The sequence below is a fragment of the Chlorocebus sabaeus genome, chromosome 10 (assembly GCF_047675955.1).
Source record: "Chlorocebus sabaeus isolate Y175 chromosome 10, mChlSab1.0.hap1, whole genome shotgun sequence".
NCBI classification, from domain to species: Eukaryota; Metazoa; Chordata; class Mammalia; order Primates; family Cercopithecidae; genus Chlorocebus; species Chlorocebus sabaeus.
In genome coordinates, this window is record NC_132913.1 from 99,061,934 (window position 1) to 99,081,535 (window position 19,602).

The 19,602-nt window shown below is 33.1% G+C and overlaps 1 protein-coding gene across 4 annotated transcripts in view; it reads right to left on the reverse strand.

Annotated features, from left to right (window-relative positions):
• Positions 1-19,602, reverse strand: part of ERBB4 (erb-b2 receptor tyrosine kinase 4) — a 1,160,906-nt gene that overhangs the window by 269,800 nt on the left and 871,504 nt on the right. For 2 of the 4 annotated variants that reach the window (XM_007966140.3, XM_007966144.3), the window contains exons 14-16: positions 16,523-16,616; positions 8,276-8,430; positions 1,110-1,184 (exon numbers count right to left, since the gene is read on the reverse strand). In XM_007966140.3, the coding sequence (XP_007964331.2) occupies positions 1,110-1,184; positions 8,276-8,430; positions 16,523-16,616 (324 nt within the window). Of the gene's footprint in view, positions 1-1,109; positions 1,185-1,305; positions 1,351-8,275; positions 8,431-16,522; positions 16,617-19,602 lie in introns of all 4 variants that reach the window. The other 2 variants (XM_007966143.3, XM_007966145.3) reach the window with 1 other exon arrangement.

The following is a 19,602-nucleotide window of genomic DNA, read 5'->3' on the forward strand; positions in this document are numbered from 1 at the left end:
CTCTTGGCAACATTTCTGTCCTGGTAGTTTCACCTTTTCCAGAATGCCATGTGAATGGAATCATACAGTATGTATTTTTTTAAGTCTGGTTTATTTCACTTAGTACAATCTTTTTGAGATCCATCCATGTTGTTGGGTGTATCAGCAGTTTGTTCCTTTTTATTCTATTGCTCAGTAGTGTTACAATATATAGATATGCTACAACTGAAGAACATTTGAGTGGTTTGCAGTTTTGGGTGGTTATGAAAAAGCCACTACAAACATTAGTATATAGGTTTTTGTGTGGAAATGAGTCTTATGTTTTGTTTTTAAATTCCAAGTTATACTTTTACCTGCACAAAATATTTTCTGTATTGTCTTTATGTTAATTCTTATAATTAGGAATATGCCAACCAGTTAAAAATAATATAAAATCAGAAATTGAATTAAATTAAATAATAAATACAAGGATAGATCAACTTTTGCAAATTCCTTCCTTATAAATATTTTTGTAATCATCTATTAAATTAAGAGCAAAAATATTCTATTAAAGTTATATATTAATAACTCAAAATGCTGTTTGGACTACACAAATTAAAAATCAAGGCCGGGCACGGTGGCTCATGCCTGTAATCCCAGTACTTTGGGAGGCCGAGGTGGGCAGATTGTCTGAGGTCAGGAGTTCGAGAACAGCCTGGCCAACATGGTGAAAACCCATCTCTACTAAAAATACAAAAATTAGCCAGGCATGGTGACAGGCACCTGTAATCCCAGTTACTCAGGAGGCTGAGGCAGGAGAATCACTTGAACCCGGGAGGCGGAGGTTGCAGTGAGTCAAGATCATGCCATTGCACTCCAGCCTGGGCAACAGAGTGAGATTCAGTCTCCCCCAAAAAAATCGATGGTGTTACTAACTGGGACTCTTGTATCACAATGAATGAAGGAAAAAGATAAGAAAGTTGGAAAGTTGGCTTGAGAAGGAAAGTGTTTTATGCCTCTTTCAAAACTTTCTAATTAGATATATTGAGAGTTATAATATATTAAAAATTTAACCCAATTGGTTAGTACATTTTGTTCACGATAACTAGGCAAGGATTTGAGCGACAAAATGGAAACATGGTAGATGTTACCTAGCATGTTGTGGTAAAGTGGAATGGCCCGTCCATGGGTAGTAAATGCAGTCATGACTAGTGGGACCATTACACCTGCAGGCAATTACAGAACAGAAAACATCATTCTCCATCCACAGTGACATGCACACACATGCACCAGTGCTCACACACGGAGCCTTGGAGGAAGAACATGGGAAGCAAGCACACCAAGTACCTATCCATCAGGCCGATGCAGTCTTCAATACTTGAGCCTATGCACCTGCAGAAAATGCAAATTTAAAAAAATACAAGGGGAGAAAAATTAGTCATTTAAAAAATCAGTAAAACAAATATTGATTATCTTGAATTCTTATAACTATTAGACTATTTTGGAACACAATGAATTTCAAGCCAGCAAGAAGATTTTTGCTTGATGAACACACATAAATGAATTGCCGTTATCAACCAAGTGGAATGCAAAGAAATGCCCACAGTAAAAGGAAATATTACATTGGTTCTGTGAATAACTTCCAAACACACAGCTCACTTCTAATACTTTAATATCACTTCTAATATGCATCATACATGATTACATGTCTCGACAAATAAGTTGATATTTCAGTGACTATAATTGTTTTCATGTGTATGGTTTCTTAAGAAAGGCCTTAAGTTTAAATAAAAAAAATCAATAAGAAAACCATAAGCAATTCAATATAATATAATAACCTGATGCTCAATGCTCATTAAAGATCGATTTTGGCAGAAAATGAGTCAACATGCTTTAATGCTATTCTCATGGATACTTTACATAATCAGATTATTCTGGTTCTTGGTTGTGTCTGTCTTTAAAAGATACTTATCTTTAAACATGAATTTATTTAAAAAGAAAATTAACTGGTTTCACCATACTGCAGTTTATCTTGACACTCTCTTTTAAAGTAGCAATGCCATAATAGGCAAACAAAAACAGGTTTTTAAACTACCATAATAATGAACTCAAACAATAATAGATAAAGAAATACTCTGTAAGGAAATGAATTACCTTTGAGACCCAGGTAAGTAAAGAATACACTGAGACTAACATTTAAATGGAATTACATAAGTACACAGAATTTTAATGTACAGTCCCTAGAACTTCATTTTGAACTAACATAGAAGTATTATTTCTTTCATCTTCCAATACACCTGAACTCTTTTTCCTTTCCTTTTCTCCCCTCAAAGACATACAGCTCGAGAACATTATCAATATCCTTTTTATGGTTATGATTTATAGAAGTGCCTTATTTCATTGGTAATAAAGATTACATGTATTTCCAAACTCTTAATTTTCAAATTTGAAAAAGAAGCTAAAGATAGGATCATCATATAATGATGTAAGAAGGTGCCTATGTATAAGGCCACTCTATCTATTATATATTTAAATAACTCTAAACATTGGTGAACTAATATAACATACCTATAATAACAATTAAGTCACTTATCTCATCTCTTTGCCTCATAAACATTTGTTATAACATTCCTGCTAGCTGAAAAATTGGTTTGTTTTTGTTTTTGTTTGGAGTAGCACAAATTTTAACCTATAGAAATAGAATACACCTGTATAAAAAGTCTTTTAAAAAGCAACTAAAAAGGAAAAATCTAGAGTACATAGAATTAAATTGGTATTATAGTCAAAATCATTTCTAAAAATGGAAAATTAACTACTAAAAAAGCTTCCAATTTGTCTTATATAGTTTTCTTTTCATTATATTCCAAAGAACTTGTTTTTTTTTATACGTTCCTACCATTTTGTAAAATTAAAAGTCTACTTATTAGTTCCAACTGAGAATCTAAAAAGCTATGGCTAGTTTCCAATCCATCTTTATAATAACCCTTGAAGGATTTAAAAAAAATCCAAAACCAAAATTTAACTTGAGGGAAAAGTGTGAATATGAAAGATTCTCATTCATTAAAAAAGCCCTATGTTACATGTCTACTAAGTGTTCCTAGCATTCTAGGAGCTAGAGGGAGAAAAAAAGATGAATTCGATATTTTTCTATTCTCAATGATCTCTGAATTTAATGAAGGTTAATGAAGGAGACAGATGCATAAACAGCTGTGTATTGAATCATGTGATAAATGTAATAATAAACATGAAAAAGCGGTTCAGGGTAGTGTGGAGGGGGGGCACCTAGAGCCGCCCTAGAAGGGCATGGTAACCCTCTTGGGGGAGGTAGGAAGCTGAAATTTAGTGTTGTGAGCTGGGGTTGGGGTGGCGGTGGTTTCTGCAGGAGCAAAAGCACAGACCTGAAGAAATGTATCGTATATGCAAAATAACTACAAATAATTCTTAGTAGTTGGAGAGCAAAATATGAGGCAATAGAAAGGGGAAAAAAAGAAGTTAGAACATTAGGTGGGAGTCAGATTTTGAGAAATATTTGCTTAGTAACAATCAATAGAAAATCACTGTAGGGCTTTAAAGAAGTAGTGAAGTTGCTAGATTAGTATTTTCAATAAATCTCTTTGCCCTGTGGACACTAGTCAGCTGGCAGCCAGGCCGACTCGTTTGGCACAAAGACTCTTTGAGTCCATGTAAGAGATGATGGACTAAACTAGGGAAATGGTAACTGTGATAGAGGCAGAAGAACAGATTCAAGAAATACCTCAAAAGATAGAGGGAATAAAAAGGAGCAGTTGATTCCTGATTTGATGAAAGTGAAAGGATCAAAGGAGTTAAAGACTTACATTTCTAGCTTCACTAATAGTGGTACCATCATTGAGAGAATCCAAGAAGATGCATATGTTTCTTCCTGTATGTGTTAGGGGATGAGGAGTTGATCATTTCAGTTTTGTGTATCTAGGGTTTAGTATGGCTGTCCTACATCTAGATAGAAATGTTTATCAGCAGTTGGAAAGATGAGTGACTAAGGGGGAAAGAAGGCATGAGTAGAATGATCAATCTTGAAATAGCATGTAGGAGAAAGTGGAAACCATGTAAGTGAATAGATGGCTAAAGAAGATATAAAAAGTGAGAAAAGCAGAGGCTGAAGATGGAAACCCAAGGAACCCCAACAGTATGTGACATAAGATGAGCTCTTTGTGCCAGAAGCGTGGGAAAATATAATTGAGTAAAACCAATTAACTGTAGTCTCATGGAAGTCAAATCAGAAAAGAACTTTTAACCTTTGTTAGTACATAATGACTTATAAGTTCCTTGATGTACTCATTTAATCAAAATAGTTTCGATATTTTGATAAAATCTTTAAATTTTGAAATAAAAATGAAGGAAATTTTTAAAATTTTCCATTAAAAGATTATATAAAATAACCATTTCATTCCAAGTCTAAAATGCAGGGGGTGATCATCAGTGTGAAATGCAGAGAAGTCTGGTAAAATAACTCTTAAGATAATTTTACTTGTCATTGTCATGGTCACTAGAATTTAGGTTTTTGTTGAGAAGCAAATTGGAGATAGAAAAATAGAGTCAGGGGAAATGGGGGGAGGGACTGAGGGAGCAGGATGTAGAGTCAAGAAACGTTGCTGAGGGGATTATGTAGGATATTTGAGATTCAAACCTATTTTTAAACTGAGAATGAAAGAAAAAAATGAAAGATAAAGAAAAATAAGAATATGACTGAAGTGGCACCACCCTTTCTAAATACAAGCCACTGAAAACTAAAATATAGATATTGTTTTTCAACCCTTTGTATTTTCTGTAAGCAACTAATTAGTACATGCAATCTGCATCCATTCAGCAAGATCATAGAACAACAGAAACACTAAACTTTTGAAGAGCCAAAATCACAAATAAATAACTGAATCAAAATCTAGAATAATAGAATTATAAAAAAAAAATACTGTTTCAAAGTAGAATACTTACAGAAAGATCAGAAAAATAAAACACAGCATGTCTAATTAACAAATTTCAAAACCATATCTAAAGTTCTGAATATTAAACTGTTTAACCTTTGTTAGTACATACTGACTTATAAGTTCCTTGATGTACTCATTTAACCAACATAGTTTCAATATTTTGATAAAATCTTTAAATTTTGAAATAAAAATGAAGGAAATTTTTAAAATTTTCCATTAAAAGATTATATAAAATAACCATTTCATTCCAAGTCTAAAATGCAGGTTTGGTTTGATGCAAAACCAAAGTTAAACTGACGTTAAATGAGCACATACTCAAATGATATTAGTGAGGAAACAATTATTCTTGCACTCACCACAATTTAATTACATTAGTTTACAAATCTTTAAAAAATATTCTATCTTGCTAATTTCAAATCTGAACATCATTCGTAAGGTTTAAATTCTTGCTCATCATTTCAAAATACTGTGGAGAAAGGTCTGGCCTCTAACAGAGGATGTAAATTAAAGAATATACATTTACTGGACTGTGAGTTCACAGAGGTCAAAAGCTGCATCTTGTTCATTTCTGAATTTTCCTATCACTGTGTGTGATGCAGAGCAGATACCCAATATAACAAAGTTGAAGAGTGAATAAACTAAGAAAAGGCTGTTAAAATAAAAATTCTCTAGTCAAGGTAAGAAGAGACAATCTTGTTTCCATGGATATTAGTGAGAATCTACTTATAAGGGCTAAATAGATGACCTATTTTAAAAGTGTCTAGAGAACTTGTTAGAGCCATTATATTTAATGTACTTTTAGAGTGGTAAAAGTGCTTTTAAAATTTGACACAGATAACTTATTTTCAGAAAAATCATTAAACAGTATTCAAAGAAAGAACTTTACTTCTAAAAAATGTGATTGGAAAGAATATTTTCCTTAACCTGGTTCTTGAATTATCCGACATCATATAGGCATATAAAAGAAAAGCTGTTTTCCAAAGTGGAACTGGCCTGGTGAGCTCATACTTACTAATAGGTCGATTATTACCTGTGTTTAGGAATAAAAATAGTCACTTGCTCTATCATCCTCATTGCCCCTGTGGTTTTCCTAGGAAAATATCTTATCTCTATATGCTCAATTTGGAAAGAAGGGACTGACTGCACAGAACACATTATTGCTTCAGTAAAAGATCTCAAAGCACACTGTTCTACTGAAATAGAGTATACATGAAGATTTAGGAATTTAAGAATCACATCCTTCCGGAATTCCTGGCACTAGAATACTCTAGGACTAGAACCACAGCATTTTTATGAAGTGAATCTGGATAATATAGAAGGTATTTTAAAAACAGGATGGCAGAAAGCTAAATGAAAACAGGAACAAAAATCCTTTAGGATTAAGTCAGTCATTAGAGAATGCATTTACCTTGGAAGACGCCAGGGAGTACAATATTCAAATTCTGTCTCAACTTAATCCTGCAGCTGAAAATTGCTAAAGGCATCTTTTTTTCTGTTCACTTGGAGTTCCCAAATGCTCTGGTGAGATTTCTTCCCCATTACACTTTCATCCTTCCTTTTGACTGAGATGGAGATTTTGTTGCTACCATAAACGAATCTCTTTTCATTGCCTCATATTTCTACTTCCTCCTACTATATATGTTTATTATTATTATATAATAATGATTTAAAAGGGCAGAGTGAAAGACACACCAGCCATGCAACCAGACTATGGCTCTGTGATCTCACTTTCATTTCCCTAATGGCCTCGTTGTAATTAGATTTGCAAAAACAGCAAAAGGTCTCATTTTGAATGGCAACAGCTGTTGACATCAACATTATATTGAATAATTTACTGGTTTAATTTTAGCTGCAAAACAATAAAATTCTCTTGTGGATTATTTTAGCAGGCAAGTTTTCTCTTTCTGTTGCTGACTCTTTCTTCTGTTCCAGCAGAACCAGTTGTTTTTTTGTGCAATACTCTTAACTCAAGTATGCCAAAAACTCACAAGGGGAGCAGTTTATTACCTCTAGTTTCCTTTGAAGCAAAGTGTCTATGTGACTGTTTCAGCACCCTAAACGTATACGTGCTTATGTGTGAATCAATGAGTTGGCAATTACCACATCAAAGCTGAATTTGAATTTGAATGGCAGAATATTACTTTACCTTTTGAGGATCTGCCACTTCACAGAGTGAGTTAAGCTTATTTCTTGACCTGCAGGAAATTGTAGCAACATCTGCAAATTGATGTTTTCTTGGCAGGAAATGATGTCGCTTGCTTAACTTCTTCAGTATCCCCTAACAGCTATCCCTTAATCTGGCAGAACATCTCTTTATGGAATCTCACACTTTCCTGCCAGATATAAAGCACCCAAGCTGATTCTCAACTACAAATGTGTGTGTATGTGTGTGTGTGTGTCTGTGTGTGTGTGTTTATATGTGTATGTGCACCCGCCTATGGGCATTCACAATGGAGAAAAGGCTTTATGGTCAGTAGGAGGATGGCAAATGTAACACTGCTTTCAATTACAAATTCACCTTCCGGAGGAATGAAAAGGAAAAATCCTTACTAAAATAGATTTGTTGTCTCTTAAGAAATAGTTGTCGGAATTTGTTAAATGAATGACATTATTTCTTTTACAGTTCAGTGCTTTTCTTCTTTCTGTAATGTGTCTTTGTTATTCAACTATTATCAATATCAAAGGTAATCTAATTATTATTCATTGCACAATGTATTCTTTTGAAAAACAGGAAAAAAATTTTACCAAGATTCAGATTGCCCTATATCAGTTGAAGAAATTCAAGGCTAAAGGATTACCTGTAACAAGGTTACTTTCACAAAATGTACTCGTTATTTTTTAAATATATTTATCACTAGGTTCCCTTTTTCCCTGCCATTGTTACCTTTGTTCATATTTTTTTGAAGGAGTAATTTAAGGTAGTATTTATCAAAGAGAAATATCCTCACCTTAAGCTTATTTTGACAATAAAGAAACAGAAATAGAAAATTTCTGTTAAAGAGTTGATAAACACAAACCTCAAAAGCATGATTATTGTCATATCTTTTGTGAGATCTTGAATCTCTAATGTAATCTGCAAGAATTTCTAAACTGCATCCAAAGTATACCCGACACTAGTTTCAGGAAGGTGTTAATAGAATGGTTACAGGTAAAAGCTAAGCAGAAATATTTAAGAGTGTACAAAGTTTACTCCTTAAATCATTCTCTTAGTATTTCTCTTTAAATCAGCATTTCAAATATAAGGATTAGTAGAGTTCTATGAGAATGGTTTACATTTCAGAGATGGTACCAGGGATAAAGATACATGTGGATAACACATACCAGGTGAGCCCTTGGCCAGCCAGGATGCTTACCCTTGGGTGCAGTTTGGATGGCATGGATGGCACTCCCGATCTGGATCAGCATATTTGAAAATGAAACTGTTTGCCCCCTGTAAGCCATCTGGACATTTTTCCACACAGTTTGGGCCATCTTTAAAATGAGAGCACTTTGTACAGTTGTCAGGACCCTGAAATGTGAAAAAGAAAAAAAAAAGAAGAAAAGTGGTGTCATTTCCTCTGGAATGTATTCATGTGGTTTAGTTACTGAGACTTCAGTAGGTGGCAAATCTTCCTCTAAGAGAATTGGAGAACATTTTCAGCAGTACAAATGTGGATGTAATTTTTGTAGTACAAACAGTGCAAAGAAGATCCGTCAAGTTCAGTTTTGATATCCTGTATGTGTGAAAACACTATAATAATATATTTGTTCTTGAAATATTTTCCTTTTCGACATAAGCAGTTCCTGGGCCGACTGATTTCCATGTCATGACTCTAATGTGACTTAATTCGATCAGCAAAATTGTCCAATGACTTTCTCAAAAGGATGTTAGTATATTCTTCTTGTGATTTATTTCTGGCAATATTATAGTGCAGCAATTTTTAGTAAAACACATTTTCCCTAGAGGTATTTCATCACCATCACTGGGAATATATGAATACTCTTACTAAATAGTTAATGAGAAAAAGGATATAATAGGAATTAACTAAAACTGAATTTTATATAAGAGTAGGATGTAAGCTTTCCTTTGGTTGTACAATGACTTTATTTATAAAATGAATTTTAAAATTTGTTATGATAACATTATCAGGAATTAGGTAGTTTAGGTGAATAAAAATAATTCCTAGATTTTTCTTTATTTTATATCCACTGTGAAAACACTAAAAGTCATATTATGTCTATCTATAGGGATTTTAGTAAATCACAGAACAATACTGAAAGGCATATAAATGCACATTTTGATGAGCAAAATAGTCCATAATAATAAAGCAAATACATACAAACAAAGGCTCCATGGAGAAACTTATCAAAGGATGAAGATAATATAAATATGAGTATAATAAATGCAAATAGAACAAACTCACTCTATATTTATATTCATAATATACATTAATTTTCTAATATGTAGAATATTAATAAGTGATATGAAAATATATCTAAAAGTCATGACAATATTAAGATGTTAAAACTAAAACATATATGAATTTTATAGACTACAAACTGATTTGGATCTGGTATAGTGGGTAGTAAGTATACTAGAAATGGGTATATCATCACAGCAAAGAAAATTTAGAACACTTTGGTAATGCTATCTTTCTTAAAAGACATCCCTGATGCTTTCATACATTCAGCTGTTGTGAACAACAGTTACTTGAAATGTACTTTACATCTCCTTTTTGGACACCATATTGTCTTAAAATTCCTCTCCTCTTTGACCACTCCCCTTTGGAACTTCTTCACCTCACCCATTTCTCCCTAAAATATGGCTATGTCCATAGGGTTCAACAATCATTACAGTACACATTGAAGACGACTTAAATAAATAAGTATATTTATTTTATATTTAAGTAAATTTAAGTATATTTATATATTGTATATTTAAGTATATTTATATATTTATATTTAAGTATATTTATATGTAAGTATACAGAGAGACAATTCTATCACATTTGTAGTTATAAACAATGAGAATTTGGCAGTCAGGAGTTAACACTAAGTTATAAAGAACTGGATATTAGGTATAGACTGTAAAGATAATGGGAGTCCCTTATATCCTAAACCAGGAGTGTCCAATGTTTTGGCTTCCCTGGGCCACATTGGAAGAAGAGTTGTCTTGGGCCACACATAAAATACATGAACACTAATGACAGCTGATGAGCCAAAAAGAAAAATTGCAAAAAAACTCATAATGTTTTCAGAAAGTTTACGAATTTGTGGTGAGCCACACTCAAAGCTGTCCTGGGCTGCATGTGGCACATGGGCTGCAGGTTGGGCAAGTTTGTCCTACACAAATGTTAATCCAAGAACAGCCAGATAATACAAATTCGTTACTTAAGGCATCAAGAAATCGAGAAATATGATATTTTAAAATTTAAAAATGGAGACGTGTGAATGAAGAATAGAAGTGTAAAGAAGAAAAAGTAATCAGGAAGAGCTTTCAGGAAATCCTGAGACTGGTGGGGCTCAATCAAGCACTTGTCTATTTCACTATTTTGATGTGAGGCTCAGAGCTTGGGAAAATAAAAAAAAAAAAAAGCCTATAAAACCTAATCCTGATTCTGCCTGAGGAGTTTGCTAATGGTAACTTCTTATTTCTTCCCAAAAAAGAATACTTCAGATGCTTCCAATTTTAACACCTGCTTATGGGTACTTAGGCACGTAATATTGTCTATTACACAGAATCATTTACTCTGCAAGTATGCTCAGTACCATGACTTATTGTACAAGACAAGAGACAAGCTGATGTCTTCTTGCAGCACACAGAATAAAACTTACAATAAGTAAATTACGCAGAATCTGAATTAAGAATTAGGAATTAGTCTTCTAAGTAATGTAAATGTATTTTTCTTATACTGTAAAGTCATGTCTCGGTGAAGTCAAAGGATATAAAGTTATGAAAGTAAAATTAAGTTCATATTTAATCTTTAAGTATACTGTAATAAGATAAATAACTTTCTGTTATTTGTTTTTTAAGTATCTCTTAACTATAGTAATGTGACACTTAATGACGCCTTCTTTTATTTCCAATCTATTCCTTGCAAGAATATCCTAGATTTCTTTCATTTTTAAGTAGGATTTTATTATCTCATTTTACTTATAGCTATCATAGTCCCTGAAATCATTTTATTTCTATTGCACTGAAGACGTTGTTTCCTGGGGGACAAAAGTGAACTGAAATGTATCAGAAATTTGGAGTTAGAACTTCTATAGTTGAGTCACAGATTCATATCCTACTGACATATTCTGAGCAATGCATCATTAGGTGGTTTCCTAATTGTGCGGATATCACATAGTGTACCTACACAAACCTATATGGTATAGCCTACTTCATACCTAGGCCATATGGTATAGCCTTTTGCTCCTGGACTACAAACTGCACAGCATGTTACTGTACTGAATATTGTAGGCGATAGTAATACAATAATAAGCATGTATGTATCTAAACATATCTAAATGTAGAAAGGGTACAGTAAAGGCATGATATTATAATTTTATGGGAACACCATTGCATATGTGGTCCATCACTAACTGAAATGTCTTTATGAAGTGCATGACTGTATTTGATTTTATTATCATGATAGAAAACCTAATGTCCCAGGCTGACATAACTAAAAACGTCCAGGCAAATCTCAGAAAAAGAAATGTACTGATTCCCCATCTCATTTACATAAAAAAGAGACTTAAAGAAATATACCTGTGTCTAACATTCACTCTTCTTTCACTATATTCCCCAAAGGCTTTAAGAACCGAGGCACAATAAATGAATTGATCAATGCAGTAATAGAAAATGAAGGTCAAGGCAATATTCTTCCTTATCCCTAATTCTAAGCTACCTCTGGAGTCAATAATCTAGATAGACAACTAAAGGATAGGCTGAATCCTTATAGAAGCATCATATATATATATATATATCCTTATAGAAGCATCATATATATATATATATATGATGAGTCATCATTGATGTTTTTCTCTGGTAGCTACTGTAAAAGACAAAGTTATGATTCACCAGTAACCAATTATATTCTATTCCAGTCACATGAGAAGATTGTAATTCTCCTCCCACCAGAGACAAGCTATGACTTAATTTGGACAATGAAATACAACTAGAGGTGATTATGAGACAACTAGTGCTTAAGTCTCCAGCCTTCTCTGGTGCCATGACTCACAGACCTCATGTAGAAGTGGAAGTGCCGTAAATTAAAAGCATCCCCGAATGCTAGACCATAACAGGCAGGGGAGCTGCCTTAGAACACTTCCCAGATTTCCAGTGTACTTTACAAGATGGCTGGGCATAGTGGTCACATCTTTAATCCCAGCAATTTGGGAGGCCTAGGTGGGCAGATCACTTGAGGCCAGCAGTTCAAGACCAACCTGGGCAACATGGTAAAACCCTGTCTCTACAAAAAATACAAAAATTAGCCAGGCATGGTGGCACATGTCTGTAAACCCAGCTACTCAGGAGGCTGAGGCACGAGACTCGTTTGTGACCAGGAAGCAGAGGTTGCAGTAAGCTGAGATCACGCCATGCACTACAATTTGGGTGATAGAGTGAGACTCTGTTTCAAGAAAAAAAAAAAAAAAAAGAAAAGAAAAGAAAGAAAAGAAAACAAACAAAAACCAAACCTCTACATACTTTACACAAAATAAAAGAACTTAACCTTATTTATGTTAGCTACTGCAATATGGAGGTTGTTACAGCAGCACAACCTTTATTAACCTAACTTTAACAGCTTTTTCACTTTTATAGGAATGTATTTGAAAATCAGTTCCCTTCCTATTTTTTCTCTTCTTTTGCTGCCTCTCTAGCCTAAGTTCTGGTCTGCTGAAACTGTCTGATTTCCCAGGTTTTTCTTTCTTCTTGTATTTCCTCCTCTATCCTTCTGGATAAGACTGCATAAAAGTAATGAAAGTAAAGCAGAATGAATACAATTATAAAAAATTAAATAAAATATAGAAGACCAAGTGTGGACAGACAAGGACATAAAAACAAAGGCCTTCTTTTATTTCCAATCTATTCCTTTCAAGAATATCCTAGATTTCTTTCATTTTTAAGTAGGATTTTATTATCTCATTTTACTTATAGCTATCATAGTCTCTGAAATCATTTTATTTCTATTGCACTGAAGACGTTGTTTCCTGGGGGACAAAAGTGAACTGAAATGTATCAGAAATTTGGAGTCAGAACTTCTATAGTTGAGTCACAGATTCATATCCTACTGACGTGCTGATTTTTGGAGTAACTTTCTAATCATTATAGGTTAAATTTCTTTATGTTTTAAAGGGAGAAAGTGATAGCATGCTTCAGATGTAACGGTGTTTGGTAAACATAAGTATATATCAGTTTTTGTCATTGGGGAAATATTCATAGATCAAAAAATGTGATTTCAACAGAATATATCATAAGAGCAGGAGGGGGATTTGCAAATGGCTTTGATGACTTCTTCAATTTCATCAAAGTGCCAGTCTAATGGAGAAGCTTCCAGAACTTCTTGGATATCTTAAATGATACATGACTGTTAACTGGCACACAAAACCATCTCTGACTCTAGTTGTCGTAATTAACATGTGGGCCCAGAAACAGACAAAAACCTAATATGAATTGTAGGGGTTGAAAGAAACCAAACCATAGCGGGAGCAATGTTTGGGCCACTGGTTGAGCTCAGCCACACCAGGATTTCAGACACCATTACTGAAATACATTGTGTTCTTACCTGCTTAGCATTCAAAGATTACTGATTCTTTAACTATCAAATAATTTTAAAAATCAACTTTTAGAGTTTTAAAAATGTATATTTTTATAAACCATCTCAAGTTTTTTGAGGAACAGTGAATAAACAAACTGCAAAAAGCCACCAATTAGGAGAAATTAATGAATGAGTTATTCACTAGCATAATTTTATGCAACAGGAGGCATCATGAAGAAGAGAAAAAGCATGGAACTGATAAGCACACTGAGACTGGATGGTAAAATTGTGATTCCAAAGGTCTCAATACTACAGAACACTCCATTTAACTACATTGAGCAATTCATTTAACATCTCTGAGATTATTTCCTCATTGGAAAAATGGGAGTAATACCTACAAGACAATAAAATAAAAGGTAGGTGAAAATACCTAGCACAGAACTAGCTCACAAAAGGCCCTCAGCAATGTGTGTTAAATCATGAATATAAATATGATCCAAGATGATCAGATTAATTCTGACCTGATTCAGAGGTAAAGTGATCATTGAACTTTTTTCACACCTGAAAACTAACATAGGTATACTGAAGGGACAGTTACTGAATTCTTTCTTTAGTGAAGGTTAGACTTTGCTACAGATGTTAAGCAAACATCAAGTTTTCATGCAGGGGATTTTTTTCATGAAATTAGAAAAAACTATGGTATCTCATTATGCTACATCTAAGCAGATTAGTTTTTTGTCTATAGGATTAGGTGAACTAAAAGTATTAGTTCATAAATAGATTTGATTTTTCTGAAAACTCACAATTGCAAGAAAGGCCAAAATATTATTACTTGAATGTATTTTCATTATACAGTATACAATAGATGAATAAAAGATAATGTGAAAAAATTAAAATATGCAAATAATACAATTTAATTTTTGAGAAATAATTTTGAATATTAATGTTTGAATTTGCTAATATGTAAAAACCTATCAATATGTAAACTCATGAAACCTGGCACAAAGTAGGTACTAAATCATATTTGCTGAATAAATGAGTAAGATGTTTCTTAAAGCCTTGTTCAAACTAAAAAGGTTAAAAGAAAGAAATAAGAAATTACATGTGTGAAGGAAAAAAGTAATCTAGAAAATCATAATAAGAAATTTATGGGAAATATCAGTGCAGTGGTACCTGTAGTGATTCACACACTACTACTGAAAGACATTGTGTTCTTACTTGCTTAACATTGAAAGATTCCTGATTCTTTAACTATCAAGGCAAGTTTTGGCAGTTGCTCATAATTTGTTGAAAAGTGTTTCTGTAAATCTATGTCTAATATATATTATGATTGGATCTAGAGGCCTATGATGATTCCCAGCCTATTCAGAGATGGCCAAATCCTTGATTATTTTAATTATACATTTTTAAAAATTTCTATCTCTCGGAAAGATTTTTTTTTATTCCATGATTAATAGTCAAGAAGTTACCTAAATATGTTCATTTTTAAAGACTCATATAGATATCTCAACCTGCCTTAACAGGCCATTATGGAAGTTCACTTCCCTGTGTTTCACGACATTCTTTACAGAATTCATATTTCTCACACTGTCGATTAATTGTATTTTTCATGACTGTCCATAATGGAGAAAGAGAATAGCTGCACATGCCCTTTGCATACTTACTTGGAGATCATTACATATTAAATTGCCTTTTACACTTTGGTTCTTCATGCCAAACAACACCATTTCTTTTTCTCAGAGGTCTAATTTTCCAAGCTAATCATCCTTGTGGTAGTCCTCTGAACTGGCCAACTTTTCCACATCCTCCTTTAGATGAAGTTCCAGAACAGCTCATTGGGGCCTAATGGAAGTTTGGAGGGCTCAATGATATATATTTTTTTCTAAGCTAATTAAGTGCTGAATAAGCACTCTGGTATAAAAATTAATACTATTTAAATTTCCAAAGAAATCGTACAGAGCAATGTGAAGCTCTTGTCTACATCCAAATGTTGGTCTCAAATTATCCTCTGAGAGATGATTCAATAACACAGATAAACTGGAAATTTGTCTAAAGAAGGATGAAAATGACAATTAGGAATGAAAAATTTATACTGATCTCATTATTAAGAAAAACTCGAATGATGGAAACCAAAGAGAAGTCTAAAATATAATTATAATTTTCTCTCTGAGGCTAACTTCAAACTATGTAAATGAGACCTCATCCATGAGAACTTTCCTAATCCTATAACCCCTCCTTGGATTCTCATAGCTCAATTCTTCCCTCTGCCATAGTATTTATTGCACTGCTTTAGATTTTAGTTTATGAGTACTTGTCTCCTTCTTTCCACTGTCTTTCACACTACTACAATAGTTAAAGGATTAAATGCATGTAAAAATGTGTGATAGCTTTCCTCAAATACAACATGAACTTTTACATTTGTGTATGTTTACATGTTTCTTCTTTCCAGATTCTTCTTCACAGCATAGCTCAAACATCATTTCTTTATAGCCTATCTTGATGTCTTTATTTCCATCCCAAAGACAGAATTAGTTTTTCCTTCATTTGTGTTTCTATAACAATTTATAAATATTTTTATTTTGTTAGTGATTATGCTTCAATCTAATTATTCTTTTCTATACTGCGCAATAGTCCAGGACCACTCCATATCTTATAATTCCATTTAACTATTTTATCTGGAGAATAAGTATGTATGACATCGACTTTTAACTATTTTATCTCTACTACTAACTTTAAGCCTCTTGTAGGCAGATAAACATGTTTCCCCATGGCATCCTATAAGTAGCTATTGAATGGATGAATAAATGATAAAATAATAACAAACATTCATACATGATACTAAATAAACCAACACACCACAGATGCCTTCAGGCTTACCGGTCCATGGCATGTGAGGAGACCATCTTCCATCTTCTCACACTGAGGGTCACACTCCACACAGATGGAGCCGTTCTCAAACTCCCGAAATTCACTGTGAAAACATCAGCCACATGAGGAGGTATAAGCAAACAAGCTGTCAACCTAACAAATGAAGTAACATCTGTGAAAAGTCCTATTGGCAGAGTAAATTCTACAGTTTGTTTCTCTATGTGCCAGGAGCATCAGAAACATTAAGTTTTCCATTAGGAGAAAAGATAAACTGCAGCCAGATGGCTCTCCCTGTCCTCCAATGAGTTCAACGTTAGACTCCTACTGGAAACCTCTCTCCTGCAAGACATATTCCAGCAGTCTTGAAAAAAAAAAAAGAAAGAAAGAAAAAAAAAAAAGCTACAAAGTATAACTCTTCTATGTTCTGATGAGGCAGTAAAACCATTTTTACCTTTTTAAATAAGGCTGTGCCTGCTTTGTCTTTATATACAATTTTACTCTCAGAGAAGCTTTACTTTCTAAACTCTGAAAGAACTATTGTATTTTTCTTGTTGCTAAGTTATGTGAATGTTCCCCATCCTTGTCCTTCAAATCCCAAGACTCTTCAATTGATTTTTGGTGAAACTTCAAAAACTACTTTGATTCTTCTTCTCCTTTTAAAATATCTGCCTTGGAGAATTAGAGAAAATATCATTTTATCGTAGATTTCATTTTCTTATATTATTGATCTAATATCACAACATCTTTTTGCAGTCTAAATTCTTTTTGAAGTAATTCTATATGGTACACAATAAAAGAAATAGTTTAATGGTAACATCGTTAAACTTTCTAATTGAAATCCCCTGGGATGGTGGTCATCCCTTCCTATATCCTTACATTGCTGTGGCTATTTGTATATTACATGTAATCAACTTATCAATTTTACAATCAATGTCTACTGCAAAATTTTTATATCAATAATTAGATACAAGTCATCTATAATATATTTAAACCATCCCGTTCCACTAAAATACAGTTGGATAAGGTACTGAGTACAGACAATTTAAAATGCCATTTACAAATCATTAATAAAATTTGACTATGTTTAGTTACTTCATTATTTTGTGCTTTTGTGTCCTGTGTTACCACTCCACACCAACAGCATTACAGGTATGGAAATTTTTGATTCATTAGGTGATACATTAAAAAATATTTTTACCTAAAGAGAAGTGTTCACTTTTTTCTCATTTGAATACTGTAAAGCCTTAATAAATGACAGATGTACAATGAGCTATGTTTTCTGTTGGTTAAATTAAGACTACATCTATTATAAGGCAAAATAATTAAGTTTGGTTTTCAAAATAAATAGCATAAATAGGTGGCTTAATTATGTATGGAATGCACATATATTTAGTTACATGGTTTATGCATTTTATAAAGTGAGATAGTAGTTTGTTATGGATCAAACCTTTTATACATTTTCTTAATTTTAAAATCACAATTACATAAAGACAGGTGATCTTTTGCATGCTTCACTGACATAAACCATACAAAGTACTCAACAAAGGAAATCTTCAGAATATAAAAGTCAAAATGAGTTGGTATGGGAGGGTAGTAAAATTGTAAAGATAATCAAGAGCATTGTTTGCATAACAAAATTATGACACAATTATAGCACAACTTGAGATTATCCACTGGTTTGCATAATAGTTTCTTGGGTGATTAAAAGTTTATGGTACTAAATGAAGGTTATAGTGTTCATATTACTAGAACGAAGGTCACATTTTTCTTACTCTTCTCCAAAATCCACTTCCCCACATGCAGAGTTGAGGAATAAAATGTATGTCATAAAACAATCACGGAGACAGTGTATTGCGCTTTTCTTCCACAGACTTCCATTTGACAGGCTTCTGATTTTCCTGCTCTCAGAAAAGATCCTCCTGGCAGTCTCTATAACTTGTTCTCCCCTTTATTGTGACTTTCTCCATAATTTCTCTTTTTCTTTCCTGTCCTCCAGTGATTCTATTGTGACTTTGCCAGAGTTACTCTTTCACTTGAATCAGATTTAACAATTTATAGTCTATTAAGTATGAGCTTTGCATACAGAGCTTTGTTTCACTTGGTTTTGCTATGATACATTTCTCACAGTTTTGTTGTATGTGCTACCTTAGCAAGTCCTGTGATCAAGAGTGAATACTCTGGGATCTAGCTTTTCCAGATTTAAAGCCCAGGACCAACACTAATACTTCTAGGCCTTAAATACTTGAACTTCCTTAAGCCTCATTTAAAAAAATATCCTCTGTAAAAGGAAAAAAATAAGATTTCATTGAGAAGCTGCAATTATTAAATGTAAAAACACTTGCAAAGAGCTTACACTGGTTCTCTCTTTGATGTTTCTGTGTTGTTCTTAAACTTTCACAAGAGTTTAAGCAAGTTGGGATATTAACTTGTTCTTCCTCAAAGGCTATCATAACCATCAGCCAATGTTGAAAGAGACTAGCCCATACCACAAGATGGAAAGTAGGCAATCCATCATTGGGCAGGCAAGAATTGCACCAGTCTTTTACAAGACACATACGTTGATCATCTTTCAAACTAGCCCCATGTTTATGGTTTCCTGGGTTGCCACAATTACTGCAAAATACATTAAAAACTAAGTTAATTTAACAGATTTGATTTTATGATGTAAATATCAAATATGCTAAATATAAAAAAAACAGTGTGGTAATCAGTGTTTCTTTAGGAAACCTGTATTTTTCCTTTGGTTAGCTTTCATTGTTTTGCAGAAATGAGACAGAAACTGGTATTTACATACACATGTTTATAAATTTCATATTTCTGAAAAGCTAAAAACTGTAATATTAAAGAAAAACAATTGTATTCTGGGAAAAACAAACAAACAAACAAAAAAACAAGATGAAAAATCAGATACCTTAAGTTCTAGCATTGGCTTGAGTCCTATGTAGTGTTGTGACTTTAGCTCATACTTAATTATACCAGTTCCCTCTATTTATAAGATGCTGCTATTACACAAAATGATTTCTGTAATTAATTTCCTCTTTAGAATTACACATATGTATTCAATAAACTTTTAATGTAATATTCACTTA